A 20,825-nucleotide genomic window follows, 5' to 3' on the forward strand; every position below is an offset into this window, starting at 1 on the left:
AATGGACAAGAACATTCATCTGATTAGTTAAAAGATCTCATTGTCAGCAGCAGTTTTTTTTTTTTTTTTTTAAGATTTTATTTGTCAGAGAGAGAGAGAGCACAAGCAGGGGGAGCAGCAGAGGGAGAGGGAAAAGCAGGCTCCCCGCAGAGCAGGGAGCCCAACACGGGACTCGATCCCAGGACCCTGGGATCACGACCTGAGCCAAAGGCAGATACCCAACCAGGCATGCCATCGACAGCAATTTTTTTTTTTTTTAAGATTTTATTTATTTATTTGACAGAGAATGAGAGAGCACATGAGAGCGGGGAGGGTCAGAGGGAGAAGCAGACTCCCTGCCGAGCAGGGAGCCTGATGCGGGACTCGATCCCGGGACTCCAGGATCATGACCTGAGCCGAAGGCAGTCGCTTAACCAACTGAGCCACCCAGGCGCCCCTCGACAGCAATTTTTTAGAGAAAATTAAAATAGGGGCATTCTTGTGACACCAGAGTGAGGTAGATTTCTTAAATGTAATAAAACTGCACCAGCCATGGGAACGAATGGTTAGTAAGTGTAATTTAAAAACCCTCTATCCGTCAAGGCACACTTCTTTCAGGTTTCCAAAAAAGTACGACCCTGATTGGGAGTAAGTGTGTTTGAATCATAAAACTCCCAGAGGGACGGTATCTATTACATGAAATAGGTTTTGGAGACAAGAAGCAGGCATGGAGGCAGCTAACAGGACAGATGGTGAATAAACCATCAGAAAACGCTCAGCTTTGGGAGTGTTGTGCAGACATTGGAGAGTTGAGTCTTGATCTACTCTCGCCGTCTCTGTCTTGAAATGGGTTGCGTGCAGACCACGGACATGCATCACTGGCTGGGTGCCCAGCGTGTCTGTCCCCGCTTCCTACGCTCTGCCCGGCTTCTGTGGTCGTGATTGAGCCTTTCACGGGAGCCCCTGGTCTCTCCTTTCCTATCTGTTACATTTCTTCTTCTTTTTTTTTTTTTTTAACTTTTTTACTGGCTGCTCCAGAGTTTGCAGTATATATTTCTGGCTAATCCAAATCTCCTTTCAAATAGGGCCCATACCACGAGCCCTAACCCTCTGGACGCCACGGGGACCCTGCTCCCCGCCGCTGGTACTTGGGGCCAGCATTCGCGTTGTCAATGCAGAATGTGTCCCGTTGCCATTATTTGGAACAAACTGGCATCTACTAAATCAGCTAAGAATAAGAAAAATGAAAGTGGGTTTTTTTTGTTTTGTTTTTGTTTTTTTAACCTTCACTTCCTCTTTGATGTTCTTCTGTTCTTTATGTAGATCTGAGTTTCTGACCAAAGCATTTTTCTTCTCTCTGGAGAACTTCTTTTAACACGTCTTGCAAGGCAGTTCTAGTGGCAACAGATTCCCTCAGTGTTTGTCTGACTAAGTCTTTATTTCTCCTCACTTTTGGAGGATAATTTCACAGGGTGCAGAATTCTAGGTTTTTCCTGGGTGGGTTTTTTCTGTCCACACTACATATTTTATCTCTTTTTGCTGGCGTGGTTTCTGAAGAGATTGCTCCTGCCTGATGTTCTCTGAGCGTCCTAGGTCCGGGGTCTGGGGAAATTCTCAGTCATTATCGGCTCACGTATTTCTGCTGTTCTCCTTTCTGCGTCTCGTGTTCCCGTTATGTGTACCATACACCTTTGCGGCTGTCCCACGTCCTTGGAGACTCTGTTCTGGATTTTGTCAGTCTTTGTTCTCTTTGCTTTTCATTTTTCAAGGGTTCTGTTGCTCGATCTTCCAGCTCAGAGATTCTTTCCTCAGCTGTGTTCCGTGTAATCAGCCCACCAGAGGCATCCTGTATTTCTGCCACAGTGTTTTTATCTCCAGCATTTCTTTTTGATCCTTTCTTGGAAACTTTGTCTCTGTTTGCACTGCCCGTCTGTTTTTGTCTGCCCTCTGCTTTATCAGAGCCTTTAGCATGTTAATCGTAGCTGCTGAAGTTCCTGGTCCCGTGGTTCCAGCACCCCTGCGATGTCTGCTTCTGATGCTTTCTGGGTCTCTTGAAACTCAGTTTTTGCCAGACACGATGTGCTGTCTTCCGTTTTGGTTGCCAGCTCCCGTGGCCATATGTCTTTAGAGTAGACTAGCAGGCAGTTTGCCGGGGTCTGTGCCTCTCCGTCACTTGCAGTTTATAACTTCCCGTCTACCTCCACTCTTGACGTGCACTGAAGGTGCTCACTCGCATACACGACGTTCCCGTGAGCCACAGCCTGAGCCTTCGCACGACTCGCTCCATTTAAGCTCTCGTGACTTATCTGTAGAAATTTCCTGTAATAACCAAGGCTCTTCTTTTTAATTCCAGTTATGCAAAGGGAGATTTGGACATATCTTACATCACATCCAGAATTGCTGGTACGTTTGCCTCCGCTAACCATGAGGACGTGCTTCTGATTCTTTCCTGTCTGAGGATGGCTCATGGGGTGCAGGGCACGAGGATGTGGCTGGTGGGGAAGGAGAGGGTGCCCCTTGGGCAGCCACTCACTTGCCCAAGATGGGGCCCTGGGCACCTGTCCCTTTGCCCATTGTATCTCCAGGCCCTGCCGTGGGCAGTACCACCATTGACCCACCTTCCCCCCCTGGTCTGGAACTTTCTGGAACTCTGAGATCATGAGGGGAATGATGCAAAGCACATTTAAAACTTGGGTCTCCAAACACCGAAACCAGAATCCAGACACTTGGAGACCCTGCCGTGCATCAGGCTCTCTGGCTGAACTCACTGTCCCAGAAAGCACTGTGTGGAGATCCCAGAGGGTTGGTGGGGGTGGCGAGGTCTGTGTTCTGTCCGTTCTTGGCGGCCATTGTACTGATCAGTCAGCAGCTGTGGGGAGATGAGGAGCAGGGGCCCAGGTGGCCGACTGTCCTGCCCGTGGCTGGTGAGGCTGTGGAGGCCAAGTGCCACCACCCTGTGGCGGCTGACGTGGGCTGCTCTCTTTCAGTGATGTCATTCCCAGCGGAAGGCGTGGAGTCGGCTATCAAGAATAACATAGAAGACGTACGGTTGTTTCTGGACTCCAAGCACCCGGGACACTATGCGGTCTACAACCTGTCCCCGAGAACGTATCGGTCCTCCAAGTTTCATAACCGGGTGGGTGGCCTGGACGCTGGCCTCTCACTGCATGCGGCTTTCTTCCAGTCGGCCCTCAGACCCACGTGTGGCATTCCCCAGCAGCAGTGGTAGCAGGCGGAGCCCATGGCTCTGGTGGGGTGGGGGGCTTGGGTGTGGCGACACGGGGCCCCCATGCAGCACACGGCGGGGACAGGGGCTTTCTCTGGAAGACTCCATAACGTGACCCATGAGGAGACAGATGGGCTTCAATGTGTCCCCTGGAGATTGCTAAAATCTAGGGTGCCTTGTTGCTCCTCACCAGTGAGGCTGTGAGAGGCCACGTGATTTTCTTAGTAAATGACCACGTGGGACACAGACACTTTCATGGTATTTAGACTGAGCCAAGCGTGGGGAAGGGTAGATTCTCCAGTCTTTTTGCCAAGTCTGCATAGCCTGGTACACATCCTAGAGCACAAAGCACAGGAGCAGGGGGCCTGGTGGCGTCTGTCCAGAGCCAGTGCCCGTGGTGGGGCTCCCCCCATCCCCCTGTGTCTGCACCCCCAGCTGGTGCAGGGAACCCAGGCTGAGCCAAGCCCTCTGCCCGCAGGTCTCCGAGTGTGGCTGGGCGGCCAGGCGGGCCCCAAACCTTCACAGCCTGTACGGCGTTTGCAGGAACATGCATTCATGGCTACGGCAAGACCACAAGAATGTCTGTGTTGTGCACTGCGTGGTGAGTGTGAGGCTGCCCCATCCCTGCCCTCCACCTTGGGGGTGCGGTACCTGAGAAGAAAACGTAAACCAGGGAGAGTAACCCATGCACTGGGGAAGCCCACAGTCTGCTGAGGGGATGGAAGTGAGCTCCAGTGCGCCGAGGAGGGAGGCCGGCAGGGCAGCTGGGGTCCCCCACACAGTCACAGGCCTTGTCTGATACTGGGTGAGGCCCCTGGCAGCACGGGACCGCCTATGCTGGAGAGTGGGGGTCTGTTTGGGACACGCCGGGCTAGCACTTGGACTCGTGGCAAGTCCTGTGAGGAGCGGGTTCTGCCCTGGTGTCTGCAGCCGGTGACCCTAGGCCTAGCTGCCCTGGCGTGGCCCCTGTCACTTCAAGGTAGCAGACCCCAGAGGGAGCAGCGGCTGCCTGTGCCTTGTGGGACCCACCGCTCCTTGGGGAAGACTGCCCACACAGGTGGTCCCCCTACTCCTCTGTACAGAACACAAGGGGTCCCCACGGGGCGTTCTTTCCCCGCAAGGCAGCATGCACATGAGCCTCAGCAGCCTGGCCCTGAGGCCACTCTGCCTCATGGGACCCCGTCTCTGCTCCCCCTCACTGTGGCTGAGGACAAGCCTTATTTCCAGTTTCCCGCCTGCACAGTGAGGGTTTGTTAGGAACCTCTAGTCTTTTGGACTCTGAGCCGGACCCCTGTCAGGTGTGTTTTCCTAAGTTCGCAAGTGGGTCTTGAGACGGGAAGGCCCCGTGGCTGTTGTCTGGGGAGGTGTGTGATGAGGAAGCCGCCTTCCTGCAGCCGCGGCTGCGTGAGCCTGGCCCGTGCCGTTCGTCCTAGGACGGGAGAGCCGCGTCCGCGGTGGCCGTCTGCTCCTTCCTGTGCTTCTGCCGGCTCTTCAGCACCGCGGAGGCTGCCGTGTACATGTTCAGTATGAAGCGCTGCCCGCCGGGCATCTGGCCGTCCCACAAAAGGTACGCGTGCCCCACTTTGGAGCTGTCGGCCGGGTCGTAGCCGCGGTGCCGGGAGGGGGGCGACTTCGGGGCCCACGTGCGGAGGTGGGCGAGTCCGTGCCTTCCTGAGTCCTGGCTGGCCACTGGGGGGACACACAGCTTCAGGACAGGACGCCAAGGTGTCTGACAGGAGATTCAAAGTGACTGGTTAATGTGTTGAAGGTGCTAATGAGGGAGGTAGGCAAGACGGGAACTGTGAGTCCCGAGCACAAACGTCAGACGCGAGAAAGGCCGTGGTCGTGGAGGCTGCCCCCCCCGCAGGCTCTCCTGCGGCTGAGGGAAGGGCCTCAGGCTCTTGAGGGCGGGCCGGCCGCATGACTCAGGCCAGAGCGCGGAGAGGGATCACGGGAAGGGGCTGAGCAGCCAGGCCTGCCAGGCCGTCTCGGGCCATTGCGGGAGGCAGAACAATGGGAAGGGCGATGGGCAGACACAGCTGCCAGGGAATTCCCCAAATTAATGAGACACCAAGCCTCCAAAGCTCAGAGGACACGAAACAGGGTGAAACACTAAACAAACATGCAGAAAACGCACTCAGATGCACCGTACTTCGTCTGCTGGAGACCCCACACACACAGCTCAAAGGTCACCGGAGGGCAGAGGTACAGACCTCGTCCGAGTTGTTGTTGGAATCCCCAGGGCAACCAGTAAAGGTTCTAAGTACGAGAGTTAGTAAGTCAGCAGAGGAAATGGACAGAGTTATAAAAAGTGCTCACTTGAGGAAAAGACCGAAGAAGAAGAAATGAGGAACAGAAGCAGTTAGCAAGACGATGCAGTACAAGCCGGCCACAGCAGCGGTCGAGCTCTGAAAGTGCCCACGAGGAGGAGGATCGTCCGACTGGATAAAAGAGCAAGACCCAGCGATGCCCTGTCTGGAGGAGCCCCACTTCTGCCATCAAGACGGAGGAAGCCGGCGTCAGCCGTGGAGGAGGGCCGGGTGACTGATCACCGCAGACATAGCAGCTCGAAGAGCCCGCACGTGCTTCTCCGCCTCTGTGGGTCGGGTGGCCAGGCTGCGTAGTGTGAACTTCACCGAGAAGGTCTGCTGCTCCCTCTCCAGGCCACTTCCGCGCTCGCTCAGGCTGTTGGCGGGACTCGGGTGTGGATGGGGTGTGGCATCCTGGCTTCGTGCTGGGAGTGAGGTGCACGCAGGCCTCCTGTCATGTGGCGGAGAGCTCCCCGAGCAGGTCTGCTAGCACAGTGCAGTGTGGGACCCACGCTCAGAAGCGGCCACCCTTCCCTCCTGCTGCTTGGAAGCCAGTCCCCACTCCTTCCCCGTCTGGAGGAGACCGGGGTCACAACACGAGGGCAGGGACAGATGCCTGGTGTGTGCACCCCGCAGGTGCTGAGGAAAGCGCCCAGGAGAGCTGGAGGAGTGAGGCACGTGAGAGCAGATTCCAGATTTGTAGAGCAGAAAACAGAATTGAAAGGAGAAATGGGCAATCACAGTGGTAGGCATCAACATTCCTGCCGTGGCAGGGGGTGGAACGAGTACTCGGTCAATTTGGGACAGAACACCGTGGGCAACCATCTGTAGACCCTTTCACCCCACAACCAAAATAGACGTGTTCCTCTCAAGTGTTCACGGGCCATTCAGTAAGAAAGATCACATTCTGGGCCATTAAGCTGCAGTCACAGAAGGATAGCAGTCACATAAAGTGTGTTTGTGGTAGAATTACACCAGAAATTGGTAACAAACAGGCGCCTGGCTAGCTCAGTCAGGGGAGCATGCAGCTCTCGCTCGGGGTTGTATGAGCCCCACGTGGGCTGTGGAGATTGCTTTAAAATATTAAAAAAAAAAAAAAGTAATAACAAACATAGCTGGAAAATTTCTTAAATTTTTCAAAATTAATACACTTCTGTATTACCCATGAGTCAAAGAAAAAGTCTCAAGGGAAGTTCAAAAATATTTTAAACTGGGGCACCTGGGTGGCTCAGTCGTTGAGCGTCTGCCTTCGGCTCAGGTCGTGATCCCAGGGTCCTGGGATCGAGCCCCGCGTCGGGCTCCCTGCTCGGCGGGAAGCCTGCTTCTCCCTCTCCCTCTGCTCCCCCTGCTTGTGTTCCTGCTCTCATTGTGTCTCTCTATGTGAAATAAATAAATGAAATGTTTACAAAAATAAAATAAGGGGCATCTGGGTGGCTCAGTCATTAGGCTGCCTTCGGCTCAGGTCATGGTCCCAGGGGTCCTGGGATCGAGCCCTGCATTGGGCTCCCTGCTCAGCGGGGAGCCTGCTTCTCCCTCTCCCACTCCCCCTGCATGTGTTCCCTCTGTCCCTGTGTCTCTTTCTGTCAAATAAATAAAATTTTTGGGCCCCTGGGTGGCTCAGTCATCGGGCGTCTGCCTTCGGCTCAGGTCATGGTCCCAGGGTCCTGGGATCGAGCCCCGCATCGGGCTCCCTGCTCCGCGGGAAGCCTGCGTCTCCCTCTCCCACTCCCCCTGCTTGCGTTCCCTCTCTCGCTGTGTCTCTCTCTGTCAAATAAATAAAATCTTTAAAAAAAAAAAATTATTAAACCAAATGAAAATTACATCAGATTTGTGAGGTGAAACTAGAGCACTGCTCCAGGGAAAGTTGGTCGCACTGAGTACTCGCGTCTGTGGGAACCAGGTGCGGTGAGCCGACTGGAGCTTTGGGGACATGACAGGCGGGTGACGTGGCATGCCTCTGGCCCTTGCAGGTACATCGAGTACGTGTGTGACATGGTGGCAGAGGAGCCCGTCACGCCCCACAGCAAGCCGATCCTGGTGAAAGCCGTGGTCATGACGCCAGTGCCGCTGTTCAGCAAGCAGAGGAACGGCTGCAGGCCCTTCTGCGAGGTCTACGTGGGGGACGAGCGCGTGGCCACCACATCTCAGGAGTATGACAAGATGAGGTGAGCTCAGGGCCTCCTGGCCCCATGGCCATCAGATTCATTCACTTTCTGTCCTCTGGGAGACTTTTAAGGAGAAAGTCTGTCAGAGCTGCAGAAAGGTGCCGAGGCCCCACCCGAGGTGGAGGTGGTGAGCAGGAACACGCTCGGTGAGCCGGTCCCACCCAATGGGCGCCAGGTGTGGGAGGTTCCCAGGACCAGTGTGCTGAGGAGTAGCTGCTTTTTTTTTTTTAAGATTTTTTTTATTTATTTGACAGAGACACAGCGAGAGAGGGAACGCAAGCAGGGGCAGTGGGAGAGGGAGAAGCAGGCTTCCCGTCGAGCAGGGAGCCCGACGCGGGGCTCGATCCCAGGACCCTGGGATCCTGACCTGAGCTGAAGGCAGACGCTTAACGGACTGAGCCACCCAGGCGCCCCGACAAGTAGCTTCTTAGAAGTCAGTTCCCAGGGGCGCCTGGGTGGCTCAGATGGTTAAGCATCTGCTTTCGGCTCAGGTCCTGATCCCAGGGTCCTGGGATCGAGCCCCGCATCAGGCTCCCTGCTTGGCGGGAAGCCTGCTTCTCCCTCTGCCTGACACTTCCCCTGCTTGTGCTCTCTCTCTGTCAAATAAATAAATAAAATATTAAAAAAAAAAAAGTTCCCAGAGCAACACCCCTCCCAGAAAAATCTGGCAGGAAGACCACCAAAATAAGGATGTGTGGATCTAAGCGTTGGTGCTTTAGGGGAGCTTGAAGTTCTTGCCAGGCTGCCGCAGCCTTCCAGGACCACTGCTGTCTGGAAAGCTGTGTGTGACTTAAGTGAACCTTTCCTCATCATTCTGCTCTTCAGGGATTTCAAAATCGAGGATGGCAAAGCAGTCATTCCCCTGGGCATAACCGTGCAAGGGGACGTGCTTATTATCATTTACCACGCCAGGTCCACCCTGGGAGGAAGACTGCAGGCCAAGGTACGTGGGCGCTCACACCAGCCTGGGCTGTCATTCTGTGAGTTCTCGTGGAGGGTTCTTGGGCCCGGTGTTCAGCGAGAACTGCCTTGTGTAGCCCAAGGCAGAGGGGATTTTAGCCTGAAACACCCGGAGTTCCCCATATTGCGGGAGGCTGTCTGCGTGGGGCGTCTGCTAAGTTACGACTTTGGGGCTGCCCTACCTCAGACCCCGAGAAGCTGCTTGTCGGGAGGGTGCTGTACATGAGACTGTCAGAGCCTGTCAGCTGTGAAGTGTGTGTCTGCAGTGTGGGCGGGTGGAGTCCTCCCCAGCTCGAGGGTCTCCTGTCTACACTCTGTCTGCAGGTGGCATCCATGAAGATGTTCCAGGTCCAGTTCCACACGGGCTTCGTGCCTCGGAATGCAACTACTGTGAAATTTGCAAAGTATGTGGGTGTCACACATGGGAGAGGTCAGGAGGGTCAGGTGCACGGTGCCCACCTGCCGTGTACCCCGTGTAAATGAGTGCCGTGCGCTGGACCCTGGTGGGGCGATGTGGTTCGCGCATGGCTGGGTCGCCACACTGAGCTCTAGTCCTGGGTCTTCCCCACCTCGGAGCATGCCCAGAGTCCAGTATGTGGCGCTTCCGTTGAGACACGGTGGCTGCCACTGTGCACCTTGGTGACCTGGGGACTGGCCTGGTGCGTTTCTTACTAGAATTTAGTCATTTCCGCCCTGGACTGTGGTACAAACAGCTGAACGGGTGTTTATTGTTTTTTTTTTTTTTTTAAAGATTTTATTTATTCACGAGAGACAGAGAGAGAGGTGGAGGGAGAAGCAGGCTCCCAAGGAGCAGAGAGCCCGATGCAGGACTCGATCCCAGGACCCCGGGACCATGACCTGAGCCGAAGGCAGACGCTTAACCGTCTGAGCCACCCAGGCGCCCTGTTTATTGCTTTTTTAACATGTAGAGTACTTGGGATGTGCAGAGTGCTCTGCTAGGCACTGAGGTCGGAGGTAGTTAAGAGAAGTTCACCATCTGGTGTTAGAGATGAAAGCAGAAATACACACAGTCGGGGATAACCCCCTTGACTTACCCAGGGCTCTTCAGGTTCTTGCATTCCCAGATTCAGCACCTCGTTAGAGTAATGCATGAGGGCCTCGCACAGCACACCTGGCCCCCAGTCCCTGGGGTGTGTGCAGACCTCTGTTTGCAGCGCAGGTGCCCAGGTAGCGGGACAAGTCTGCACAGCGGGCACTGGGGAGAGAGAGAGAGAGAGCACGCGCGAGCGGGAGAGAGAATCCCAAGCAGACTCCCCGCCCAGCGCGAGCCCAGTGCGGGGCTCGATCTCACCGCGCTGAGATCATGACCTGAGCCGACACCAAGAGTCAGACGCTTGACTGACTACGCCCCCCAGGTGGTGTCTTTTCCGCTTTGTCTCCCATGCGTGCACACCAGCCACCCGAGCAGAAGTGTTGTTCCAGTGGTGAGAGGAGAGCCGGGGAGGGGCTCTGAGATGCCGCGTGCATGCCCAGGACCCTGTGCCCCATCCTACCCAGACAGTCAAGGGAATATTGGGAGCCCCCCCGCAGTCCTGGGAGGACTCACTTCCGACCCTCTGGGCGCCGGAGGACCAGGGAGTTGTTACTTCTGGCGTAGGGACTTTCGTGGGGGCTGGAAAGAGGGGGCATTTTTGCCTGAACGTCCCAGTGTGCCAGCGCAGAGCCTGACCGAGCTGCGTTCTTGGGCCCGTGCATCAGTGTGTGCAGTGCTTCCAGAAGCGGATCACGTGATTAAATCGGGAGAGAGCGGTGGAGCTGCCTGATCGATGCAGACGAGCGTGTGTCTCTGGTGGGCAGGACCCATTTTGCAGAGGCGGCTGAAACAGGACAGCCTGAGAAAAGAACTTGGAGCAGTGTTCGCGGGTCCATCCTCGATGAGACCTTCTGTCACGAGGGAGGGTCCCCAGTGTGTTTTAAGTGGGCAGAATTGCAGTCCGTGACACAAGGCAGCATTTCTGTGTCTGAGCCAAGCATGTTGGCCCCTGGTGCCACCCAGTGAGGCCGGGGCCTTACGCCCTCCTGAAGTGCAGGGTGGGGTCATGGGGGCTGTGGCCCTGCTCACAGACCCTCATTGTTCCCTCACTGACCTGCTGGGTGAGCTGGGCAGGCCCGGCCCCGGAGGCCATCTTGGGGGACCAGCCAGGGTGGGGAGGTGGGGATGGGTGGCCCCCAGCGTGGTGCCCAGAGCTACCCCCAAGGCCCTGTGGCCCCCGGAGCTGAGCCTGCAGAGGTCATGTGCTCCTTTGTGTGGACCCCTGCTTCACTCCTTCCTTGTGGATGGGGGTCTAGGCCTCCTCTGGCCCTTGCTGGCTGCTGGACTCCCCCTTGACTGACATTGCTGCCTCGGGGCTTACCCCCGCGGTTCCCACGGGAGCCACTCCTGCCTGGCGGCGCGGTGACCTGCATCATCTCCTCGTTGTGGGTGCCCGACCTGGAGAGGAGGAAAGTGTGGGGTGGCCTGAGAGCCTGAGGAGCTCCCCTCCTGCCCACGTTGCCCCAGCAGGAAGAGCTCGGCTTCGGGCTGTTGTTGCCCACACAGCTGCTCTGTTGGGTTTCCTCCCCTTGCGCAAAGGTGGTTTTGTTTTTGGAGGAGTGGGAAGGACTGAAACCAGCGGACGTTCCACATTAGGGTCACACATGCTCGCTGATTTTATTTCGTTGGGTCCTTGGAAGTAAGACTTAAAAGGCTGTCGGGCTTTTCCTACCCAGACTGACCACCCAGTCTGCCCCCACGTTTGCGGCCCCACTGCCCGGTGGCTGTGGTTCGTTTTGGGTTATGGGTGCCACGTGGACGTCACAGGGGACCGTGGGCCCCTCCTCCCACGGCTTGGGTCACTCAGGAACCCGCTGCCCCTTTTGAAACAGTAAGTAACCGCCCAGAGCTGTTAGGTGGCGTGAGAGAAGATGAAGGCTGGGAGCCTGCTGCCCAGCTGAAGAACAGGGCTTAGCAACGTGGTTTGTGAACATGTTATCAGAGGTGATCTTAGGGAACACGGGGGGAAATGCTGGAATCCCTAGAGAGGTACAGAGCCCCAGAATTCGAGTTCAGTGACCTGGCAGCCACAGCCCCCACTGCCAGCCCCACAGGTGACGTCTGCACACCTGCTCTTGGCATTCCTTGTCTTTCTCCTTCCCGCCAGCCGTGGGCCCTGCTGCCTTTCCCCTGCCACCCTCCCCCCTTCTGCAGGGCGTTCCAGAGGTCTGGGTTTGACGGGCACTTGTGAATAGTTGGGGATTTTTGCCAGGGTGGACAGCGTCGTTTTATGGAAACACGCATTTAAGGTCCCCCCGATCTGGATCGCGGGACCTGAGGGGTGAGGGCCAGGGTCCCTGCCCGCGTGCCTGCCCCGCTGAGCACGCGTACTGTTTTGTGCTCACTTTTGGTTAATGTGGGGTGGCTTCCTGACTGGCGTCTGGTCTCCCCTGGCAGGTATGACCTGGATGCGTGTGACATTCAGGAGAAATACCCAGATTTATTCCAAGTGAACCTGGAGGTGGAGGTGGAGCCCAGAGACAGGCCCAGCCGGGAGGCCCCACCCTGGGAGAGCACCAGCATGAGGGGGCTGAACCCCAAAATCCTGTTTTCCAGCCGGGAGGAGCAGCAAGACATTCTGTCTAAATTTGGTGAGATCCTTGTTTTCCAAACACACAGCCGGTGGTGGTGCTGCCACGGGAAGCTCCTGGGGGCTGGGCTTGCCCCCATCCCCGTGTCCGGCTGTGCACCGGCGTACGGAGGCCCGGAGCCCCCACTTGGGACCTTCCCCGACACCAGCTTCCACGCCTGACGTGCTCGCATTTCCCGGGTTCGGGCCTCCACAGCTGCTCCCAGAGCCCCAGGACCGTGGGTAGCCCCTGCCCTGGGGGTCATCGTGGGCCAGCTGCGGGGGTCAGGTTGGAGTCGCTTGCTGTTTGCAGTGTACCTGGAAGAAGTCAAGGCTTTGTTCCAGACCCGCGGGGCACAGCGGGGCAGACCGTCCCTCTCCGGGTTGGTTATCTCGTGAGCAGTTAGAAAGGGGCACATGCAGCCCCACGGCGGGCAGGGCTTGAGGTCTCGCTTGCTGGCTGCGACACGGCCGTCTTCGCGTCCTTGGTGTGCGTCTTACGTTCCCTTCCCTGAGAAGCGTGTGTGTGTTCATGCGTGGTTTGGGGCAGCAGCTGAGCTGACACGGAGCTGCTCACGCACCGGACCTTCTTTGGTGGTCAGCGCGGGTTTCCCGTGCTTCGGAATCGGGCGTCCGGCTGTGTGGCCTGGCCACTCCCCGAGACGGTTCGCAGCCCAGGGCCTTGGCCACTGCAGGCGGTGGAGTTCTTCCGGGCTGTTCCTGACGCGCCCTTCCCCCCGCAGGGAAGCCAGAGCTCCCCAGGCAGCCCGGCTCCACCACTCAGTACGACGCTGAGGCGGGGTCTCTGGAAGCCGCGCCCGCGGAGTCTGAGTCCCCGCAGAGCAGCTGCACGGACTCCAGCCGCTTCCTCCACACGCTGCATTGGCACGGTGCGTGGGGGGCCGCGGGCGTGGCGGGATGCGCCCTGGCCCTCAGCTGTGTATCTTCTGCCTGCCACTGTTTCCCGGCCTCCGGCGAGGCCTCACCCTGCCGTCCGGCTGCTATGCTTTTCTTTTCAGAGGAGAGAGACACAGAGACGGGCCCCGAAGCTCACTTTGCCAAGGAGAGCGCGTCAGCCCCAGCCGAGGACGCAGGTGGGAGTGAGCCTTCCGACGAGGACGCGGCGACACTCTCAGCCGAGAGCAGGGACGCGGCTGACGAGGACACGCCAGGCCCAGCAGCGAGGGCGCAAGAGCGAGAGTTGATTTTTGACGCGGCCACGCCGGCCACGCCGCAGGAGCCCACGCTGCAGGACAGTGTCGACCTCCTGGGGCTGAACTCCGAGGCAGGGCTGGCACCCCCCATGCAGGCCTGCGGGGCAGCCCCCAGTACCGCCGACCTGCTCAGCCGCCTCCTGGGAGCCCCTGACACGGCTCCAGAGGTCCCCCGCGGAGATCTGCTGGGTGGCGAGGCCCCCCTGCTCTTCACAAGCCCGGCCCCTTCCTTGAGCTCACAGAGCCCGCCCCGTGAGGGGCCAGCTGCAGCTGGTACGTTGCTCCATCCGCTGGGGGAACAGAGGATAGGGCTTTAGCAGTTTGGCCTTGTTGTCAAGATTACCTGGGAGGGGCTCCTGGGAACGGAGGGGGTGGGGTCGGTGCCCGGCCCCTCAGCCACTCACTGGGGAGCAGCCCCGGGCCTGCTGGTCAGACTGCAGACCCGGGCCAGCCGCAGACCGAGGCTGCTGTGTGGGGCGACTGCTGAGGCCCCTCCGGCTCTCCTGTCCCAGGAAGGGCTAACCCTCCCCTCTCCCCGGGGAGTCTCGGGCAAGGGCATCTTGGCGTCCAGCACCTTCTTGGAGTCGATGCTGTGGCCTCAGCCTGGGTCTGAGGGGCTGTGGTGCTGATGGGACTTGCTCAGCTTCCTGGCTGATGCTTTGGGCCGAAGGCGCCTGCACAGAGCCTCACCTCCGCCCACTTCCTGGGTGTCTTTCCACAGCCGACCCGTTTGACCCTCTCCTGCTGCCGTCTGGTCCAGACACCCAGCCCTGCTCCAAGCCTGACCTCTTCGGTGAATTTCTTAATTCAGAATCTCCTGCCGCGGCCCCCGCACCCTTCCCCTCCACCCACAGCGCCCCACCCCCAGCCTGCAGCACCGACTTCCTGCACTTGGGTAAGCACCGCAGTCACCTGCTGTGGACCCTGGGCCGACGGAGGGCAGCTGTGGGGTCCCCCCTCCCCTGGCAAGGTGACGCAGCCTGCAGCTGTCCACCCCGTGCAGTCTGCGGGGTTTTGGAGGAGGCAGAAGGCAGTTTCTGGGGGCACCAGCATGCAGCCACAAGTCCATGTGGCTGGCCACGGGGTGGGAGGTCTTTGAAGACGTGTAGACCCTTACTGCTGCTCTGAATAGCGGCTCCGCTTGCTGACCCCCTTGTCCAGTTGGTTAGTTCAGTGACCACGGGACGCGTCCTTGGGCCCCTGAGGAAGAAGGAAGCCGGTCGGTGTGGGCCGAGCCCAGTGCAGCTCCCTGGGGGATCCTGGGAGTGCATGTGCTCAGCTCTGCTCACATGAGGGGGGACAGAGGGTGTCCTCCCAGCCTCCCACAGAGGGGACTTATGGCTGCCTGCCTCCACCAGGGGATACCCCAGATAGCTCTGCTGTCTTGCCAGGGGACCTACCGGCAGAGCCCGGCAAGATGACGGCCTCCAACAGCCACCCAGATCTGCTAGGAGGGTGGGAGGCCTGGGCCGAGGTGCCGGCCCCCGTGCCTGCTGCGGAAGGTACGTCTCGGGTGGGACCCCACTCCCAGAGGAGTGTGGGCCGGGAGGGCTCAGCGGGAGGCGGTGAAGGGCGTCCCTGAGAGCGCTCCTTTGTGTTGTCCTGTGTCCCGTGGCTCCTTTGCCTCCTGGAGGCCCCTGGGCCTCACGGTTCTGAGGTCTGAGATCATGACCTGAGCCAAAACCAAGAGTCAGACGCTCAACCAACCAAGCCACCCATGCACCTTTGGAATTCAAAGTATTTTTAATTGATTTATAAGAATTCTTTATGTAGCAACAGCTACACTTGTAACGACTGTATGGTGTTCCGTCCTGGGGTGCACAGTGGTAACTCGTTCTGACCCTCAGCGTCTCACGTTTAGAATACCCTCCAGCTACGCCCCTGTGAGGAACATCGTAAAGCACGTTCACACGTGACATGGGTTCTGGGAGGTGGGACTCGAGGGTCAGAGCCGTGTGAGTTGGTAGATTAGCTTCCGTAAAGAGGCTGGACGTGGACGGCCTTGTCTGGGCTGGTGTGGGCGCGCACACTAGCTGAGTGCGGCCTCAGGAGCGTCCCGGGGGTGCACCTTCTCATACCCTCTGCCCTTCTTCTCCAGGTCCCTTCTTCTCTCCAGGAGGCCAGCCTGCCGCCCCCGGCCCCCCAGCCAGCTGGACCAAGTCTCAGAGCCTGGACCCGTTTGCAGACCTCGGTGACCTCAGTTCTGGCCTCCAAGGTGACGTGTGGGGCCCCGAGCGCTGGCCCATGGCAGGAGGGTGCAGTCTGTGTGGCCCTGCTCCCCTTGCAGGGGCTGGCGAACGAGGCGTCAGGCATGTGCGGGCCATCTGGGGAGCAGGGACTTGGAGCCCTGGAGGGATGGACAAGATGCCCCACCCAGCGCCTATGTCTGCTGCCCTTGGCCTTGAAATCTACTGGGGAACATGTCCTCCGGGTCCCTCGGTCTCCTCCAGACGCATGTGGGGCGTTGAGTACCACGAGTATCTGAGCGGGTTCCTCATCCTTGGCGGTCAGCAGGCGGGTGCAGCTCCAGGCTGGAGACCGTGTCTGCTGGAAAGGCTCATTGCTCAGGCCCGCGGCGCCCCAGGTGGTGGAGCTCTTCTTCCACAGCCCCTCACGGCGCCTAGCCAGCCTTCACTCTGGTTTGGAGATGCACGTTCCTCGGTGCTGGGGAATCTCCTGGCACGTGTACTTTCTCGTTCCCCTCTTGGGAAGCACCCTGGGTCTGCAGGACCGCCTCCCCTCCCCTGCCCCACGTCTCTGCTACCTTGGGGCTTGCTCTGCGTCTGTCCGTTGAGCCCTGAGGCTTTCCTTCTTTGAGTAGTTCCTGGCGTGTCAGGTTGCGTCATCTCTCTCTGAGGGCATTCCTTGGAATTTGGGTTTGCCCTTGGCCTTCTGCACCTGCGTGGCCTGTCTCTGGCCACTCACACCGGGGTGGGCTGCCCAGAGCCTCCTGTTGGGGGGGCAGGACCTCTCAGGTCCCAAGTGACCCATCATTGGGCTGGAGCCTGGTCCTCAGGGCTGCACCGGGGCCCCAGGCCCTCTGTCACACGCCCTCAGGAAACGGGATCCTGACGGAAGCTGACAGAAGGAAAGGAGAAACAGACGAGCTCAGACCCTGGTTGTAGACGTCAGACCCCTCTCGACAAGTGATCCAGCCGCTGGACCTGAGGTTGGCACAGCGATAGAGTTGCTAGGGGCGCCCCCCCGCCCGGCCCCGCTGGCAGGGCCCTGCGCCCCGCAGTATTCTCAGCCCTCGGCACCACCTGCACAGACCACACCCCATCCCAGGCACCTCTGGGCCTTCGTCGAGACTGATGGTCCCCTGACCACATGGACCGGAAACCAGGAACGACAGGATAACTGTCAGTCTTCACGTGCTTCGACGATGAGCAGTGAGTGGGTTATTTAGGAAGGATAATGGTGCCCTGAACCAGGTGAACGTGGACGTGGCTCAGCCGGGGGTTCGCAGCCGCAGCGGAGCCTTCTGGTCAGCATCTGGAACCTTCCCTCAGGGTGTCTGGAAAGATAGCAAAATAAACCCAAAGCAAGTGGAAGGAAGGAAATAATAACCAAAATCCGTGAAGCAGAAAACTGATGAAACAGAACCTGGTTTTTTTAAAAGACCAGGAAATCTCACAAATCAGTAAAACCGCAGGCAAAGCTCTACTGGGACAGATTGAAAAGGACGATCACACAAGGACATGGGGACGTCCCTGCAGGGACAGCGAGGGCGCGCGGGCCGTGGGCACTGACATTGGTCGCGTCCTCAGAGCTGGTCCCCAGCAAACCCAGTTGGCGCAGAGGCTGTTGTGGGAATATCCTTGTAACTGTGAGGAAAACAAATTCACTCTCGAAAGTCTTCCAAAAAGGGAGTCTCCAGTCCTAGATGGAGAACTTCATTGGAGAATTTTACCAAATGTTTCAAGAATTCATACTGATTCCCCAGGGTCTTCCAGGATATGGGAAGAGGAGGGAAAGTTTTCCAGTTGATTTTAGGAAGCTAGCGTTACCCTGATACCAAAACCAGAATCTGTACAAAAACAAAAAAAAAACAAACTGCAGGGCAACGTCCCTCGTAAATACAGACGCAGACTCTGAACAAAACACTAGCCTAGAGAACTGTCCGCACACAGAGAGTTGTGCACCACAACCAGGAACGAGGCTGGTTCGCCATCCCACAGCCGGGTGACGGTCTGCCACGCCACAGGCCCAGCAAGAGTGGTCAGCACCCGCCAACAGTGCAGGGAGGGCTGTTGGTGGTAAGCAGCGTGGACTTGCGTGCTGGGGCTGCAGGCGCGGAGCCGGTGAGGGCCGCCCAGGCCGCGGCAGAGGGAGGGGCAGACCGTGCTCACGGGTCTGTAGGTTCAGCAGGGTTCCTACCGGAAAGCCCAGCGAGGGTTTCGGTAGACATGGACAAGCTCGTGGTAACGTTTATTTGGGAAGCGAGAGCACCTCAAGTGGCTGAAGCATTTCTAATGGAACAGGATTGTGGGAGTCGCCCGCCCCCACCCCTGGCTTTGGGCTTAGGCTGTAGGTGCTGAAACCAGCACCACCTGGTGTCGGGAGTCGAGCAGAGCAGGCACCCACGAGTGGGCCCACACGCGCCAGCGGGCTTGTGATGGAGGTGCAAACCCACCACGATGGCACTGGAGTGACGGGCAGCACAGGCGGAAAAGTGACCGCAGCCTAAAGCTCGGCCTCACACACCGGGCGGCTCAGCATCGGCTCCAGATTGAGGTGTAAACATGAGACATGTCACTTGGGGGAGGAGAGCGTGGAGGAGAAGGTCTCTGGAGCCCAGGGCGTGGTTTGTGTGTCACACGAACCACAACGGAGAAAATGATGCACGTCGTCATCACGGTTTGCTTCGCTAAAGACTGAAGGGTGGGAAGACAAGCTGTGGATGCAGAGAACATGTTTTTGAGCCCCGCGTTTGCCCTGGAACTGACGCCTGGGATACATGAGCACGGCAGTGAGCAAAAAGCCATCCACTCAGAGCACGGGAGGCGAGTGCCTGTGCCCAGCGCGGGGGCCACCTGGCTGGGGGCCACCCCAGGGCGTGGCGTGGCCACAGTGGAAGGAGTGTGGCCCTAGGTGCCGGTGGGGGTGCGAGACGGCTCGGCCGCTCCACCACAGAGCTGGGCGGTTTCCAGCAAAACGAAGTGCAGCAACCATTTACCCCAGACTCACAGCAAAACCTCCGAGTGGTGTTCATAGCGGCTTTGTCTGTAACTGCCCAAAACTGGAGCCAGCCCTGAGGTCCTCCCAGGGGTCAGGGATTGAACAAACCGCGTTGTCTTTACCACAAAATACTGCTCAGCAATAAAAAGGAGCAGGTCCTGCGTGAGAAGCACCAACCGCAAAGCTTACTCTCTGATTCCGTCTCTAGAACATTCTTCCCCTAGGATGGGGAACGTGAATGTCGTGATCTGGTGCTTACACGCGCGTGTGTGTGGTCGCCGTGCACACACACGCGTGCGCGCACGCAGCAGCTGATGCAGCCGGGACCTGGGGGCCCGGAGCTGGTGGTTTGGCTTGCTGTGCGTCTGTTTCAAAATCAGCAGTTAAAGCAGCAGCCGTGCATTCTGAGGGTGAGTGGGGAGGCGGTGCCCGCGCTTGTCCCCGCGCGTACCCGCTGTCCCCCAGCCCCTGTGGACGTGAAGTCCTGGAGACAGCAGTGGCCCCGTCCATAGTGGCTTCACAGGGCGCGGCAGCCATCACGCGTTCGGACACTCAACCCCTGTGAACTGTCTCCCCAGGCTCACCTGCTGGATTTGCTCCTGGGGGTTTCGGCCCCAAAACAGCCCCTCCTCCCACGGGTGGCAGCTCCTGGCAGCAGACAAATCGGCCCCCGGCCCAGGGCACCCCGCGGCCCCCCCAGTCCAAGCCACCCCCCAAAGCCTGTGCACAGCCAAGGCCTAACTATGCCGCCAACCTGAGTGTGATCGGCAGCCGAGAGGAGAGGGGGGTCCGCGCCCCCAGCTTCGGTAAGTCCTGCCTCGGTCTCCGGTGTGTGGCTTTTTCAAGTTTCCTGTGAAGCGGTTCGTAAAGCGGCATCCTGCTATTGCTCCCACTCCTGGCCCGACCTGGGAAGGAGTGCTCAGCGAGGCCCATGTCTGTTCGCTCGGCGGGGGCTCCCGCGGGGTGGCAGGGAATGCTGCGGCCAGGCCCACGCTGTCCGGGAGCCCACAGCCGTGTCTGTCACGGGGACGGCACATCCGCGTTGACCCCAGGAGGTGACGGACGAGGCTGTCCTTGGATCCCGAAGGGTTGTTGAGCTAGACACTGTTCTGCAGGCTGCAGGCTGGGATGTACGCCGATTGGCAGGCCGCCCGTTTCTGACGAACTTTTCTTCCGAAGCGTTGGGGCAGCGGTGGGTCTCGCCCAGTGTGCACCCATGGGCAGAGCCCCCAGCGCATTGTCTGTCGGCCAAGCCTCCATTCGCTCATAGGTCAGAAGCCGAGAGTGTCGGAGAGTGACTTTGAGGACCTGCTGTCCGACCAGGGCTTCTCCTCCAAGGCTGACAGGAAGGGGCCGAGGACCATGGCCGAGATGCGGAGGCAGGAGCAGGCGAGGGATGCGGACCCCCTCAAGCTGAAGGTGAGGGGGGCTGGGCGCCCCGAGTCTGCGGGTGGGGGGGCTCCTGCGGATGTGATTGGCCTTCACCCTGAGCCAGCCAGCAGCTGCCTCGTGAGGCTCCCGACTCCCGGACACGAAAGGGTCTCGGCCCAACGTGTTTGCAGAGACAGACAGTGCTTGTGTTCACACTTAGGTGTGTTTTTGGACATGTTTTGGGGTGATTAAGTCTTGCTGCTCTGGACACGGCTTCGCGATGCAGCTCTGCGGGGCCGTCCTGTCCTGTGCGGCGTGTGGCTAGGCCCAGGGAGCGGTGTCGACCATGCCTGGGTGGGGTCAGCACAGAACCCGGGGCATCGGGTCTGGGTCTCAGCCGAGCGTCTCACGGTCAGAGCCTTGCTCCGTGTGGTGGTGGGTGGTTTGTGGAGCCATCGGAGGGATGGCCAGCGGCTTGGCGGGCAGAGGGGGCAGAGGCCCCGATCTCTCCGCAGCACCTGTGTGTCCCACAGCTCCTGGAGTGGACCGAGGGCAAGGAGAGGAACATCCGTGCCCTGCTGTCCACCCTGCACACCGTGCTGTGGGATGGCGAGAGCCGCTGGACACCCGTGGGCATGGCCGACCTGGTGACCGCTGGGCAGGTGAAGAAACATTACCGCCGCGCGGTGCTGGTGGTGCATCCGGACAAGGTGAGTGCTGGGCGGGGGCGGGGCAGGACGGGGCGGGGCAGGTGCCGGAGCGGGACTAAGGGCTCCTCCCCCTGGTCCGGCCTGGGG

The 20,825-nt window shown here is 58.8% G+C and overlaps 1 protein-coding gene across 8 annotated transcripts in view; it reads left to right on the forward strand.

Moving 5' to 3' along the window:
* The window catches only part of GAK (cyclin G associated kinase), a 54,136-nt gene that overhangs the window by 32,559 nt on the left and 752 nt on the right, over window positions 1-20,825 (forward strand). For 5 of the 8 annotated variants that reach the window (XM_035005515.1, XM_035005519.1, XM_035005520.1 and 2 more), the window contains 16 exons: window positions 2,333-2,382; window positions 2,967-3,115; window positions 3,684-3,806; window positions 4,639-4,772; window positions 7,485-7,679; window positions 8,505-8,622; window positions 8,964-9,043; window positions 12,091-12,284; window positions 13,006-13,152; window positions 13,282-13,749; window positions 14,198-14,371; window positions 14,835-14,978; window positions 15,575-15,691; window positions 19,236-19,463; window positions 19,928-20,076; window positions 20,544-20,738. In XM_035005515.1, coding sequence (XP_034861406.1) covers window positions 2,333-2,382; window positions 2,967-3,115; window positions 3,684-3,806; window positions 4,639-4,772; window positions 7,485-7,679; window positions 8,505-8,622; window positions 8,964-9,043; window positions 12,091-12,284; window positions 13,006-13,152; window positions 13,282-13,749; window positions 14,198-14,371; window positions 14,835-14,978; window positions 15,575-15,691; window positions 19,236-19,463; window positions 19,928-20,076; window positions 20,544-20,738 — 2,665 coding nt within the window. The remainder of the gene's footprint in view (window positions 1-2,332; window positions 2,383-2,966; window positions 3,116-3,683; window positions 3,807-4,638; window positions 4,773-7,484; window positions 7,680-8,504; window positions 8,623-8,963; window positions 9,044-12,090; window positions 12,285-13,005; window positions 13,153-13,281; window positions 13,750-14,197; window positions 14,372-14,834; window positions 14,979-15,574; window positions 15,692-19,235; window positions 19,464-19,927; window positions 20,077-20,543; window positions 20,739-20,825) is intronic. The other 3 variants (XM_035005517.1, XM_035005516.1, XM_035005518.1) reach the window with 3 other exon arrangements.

Source organism: Mirounga leonina, unplaced genomic scaffold (assembly GCF_011800145.1).
Source record: "Mirounga leonina isolate KUSES-001 unplaced genomic scaffold, KU_Mleo_1.0 Mir_129, whole genome shotgun sequence".
In the NCBI taxonomy this organism is placed as follows: domain Eukaryota; kingdom Metazoa; phylum Chordata; class Mammalia; order Carnivora; family Phocidae; genus Mirounga; species Mirounga leonina.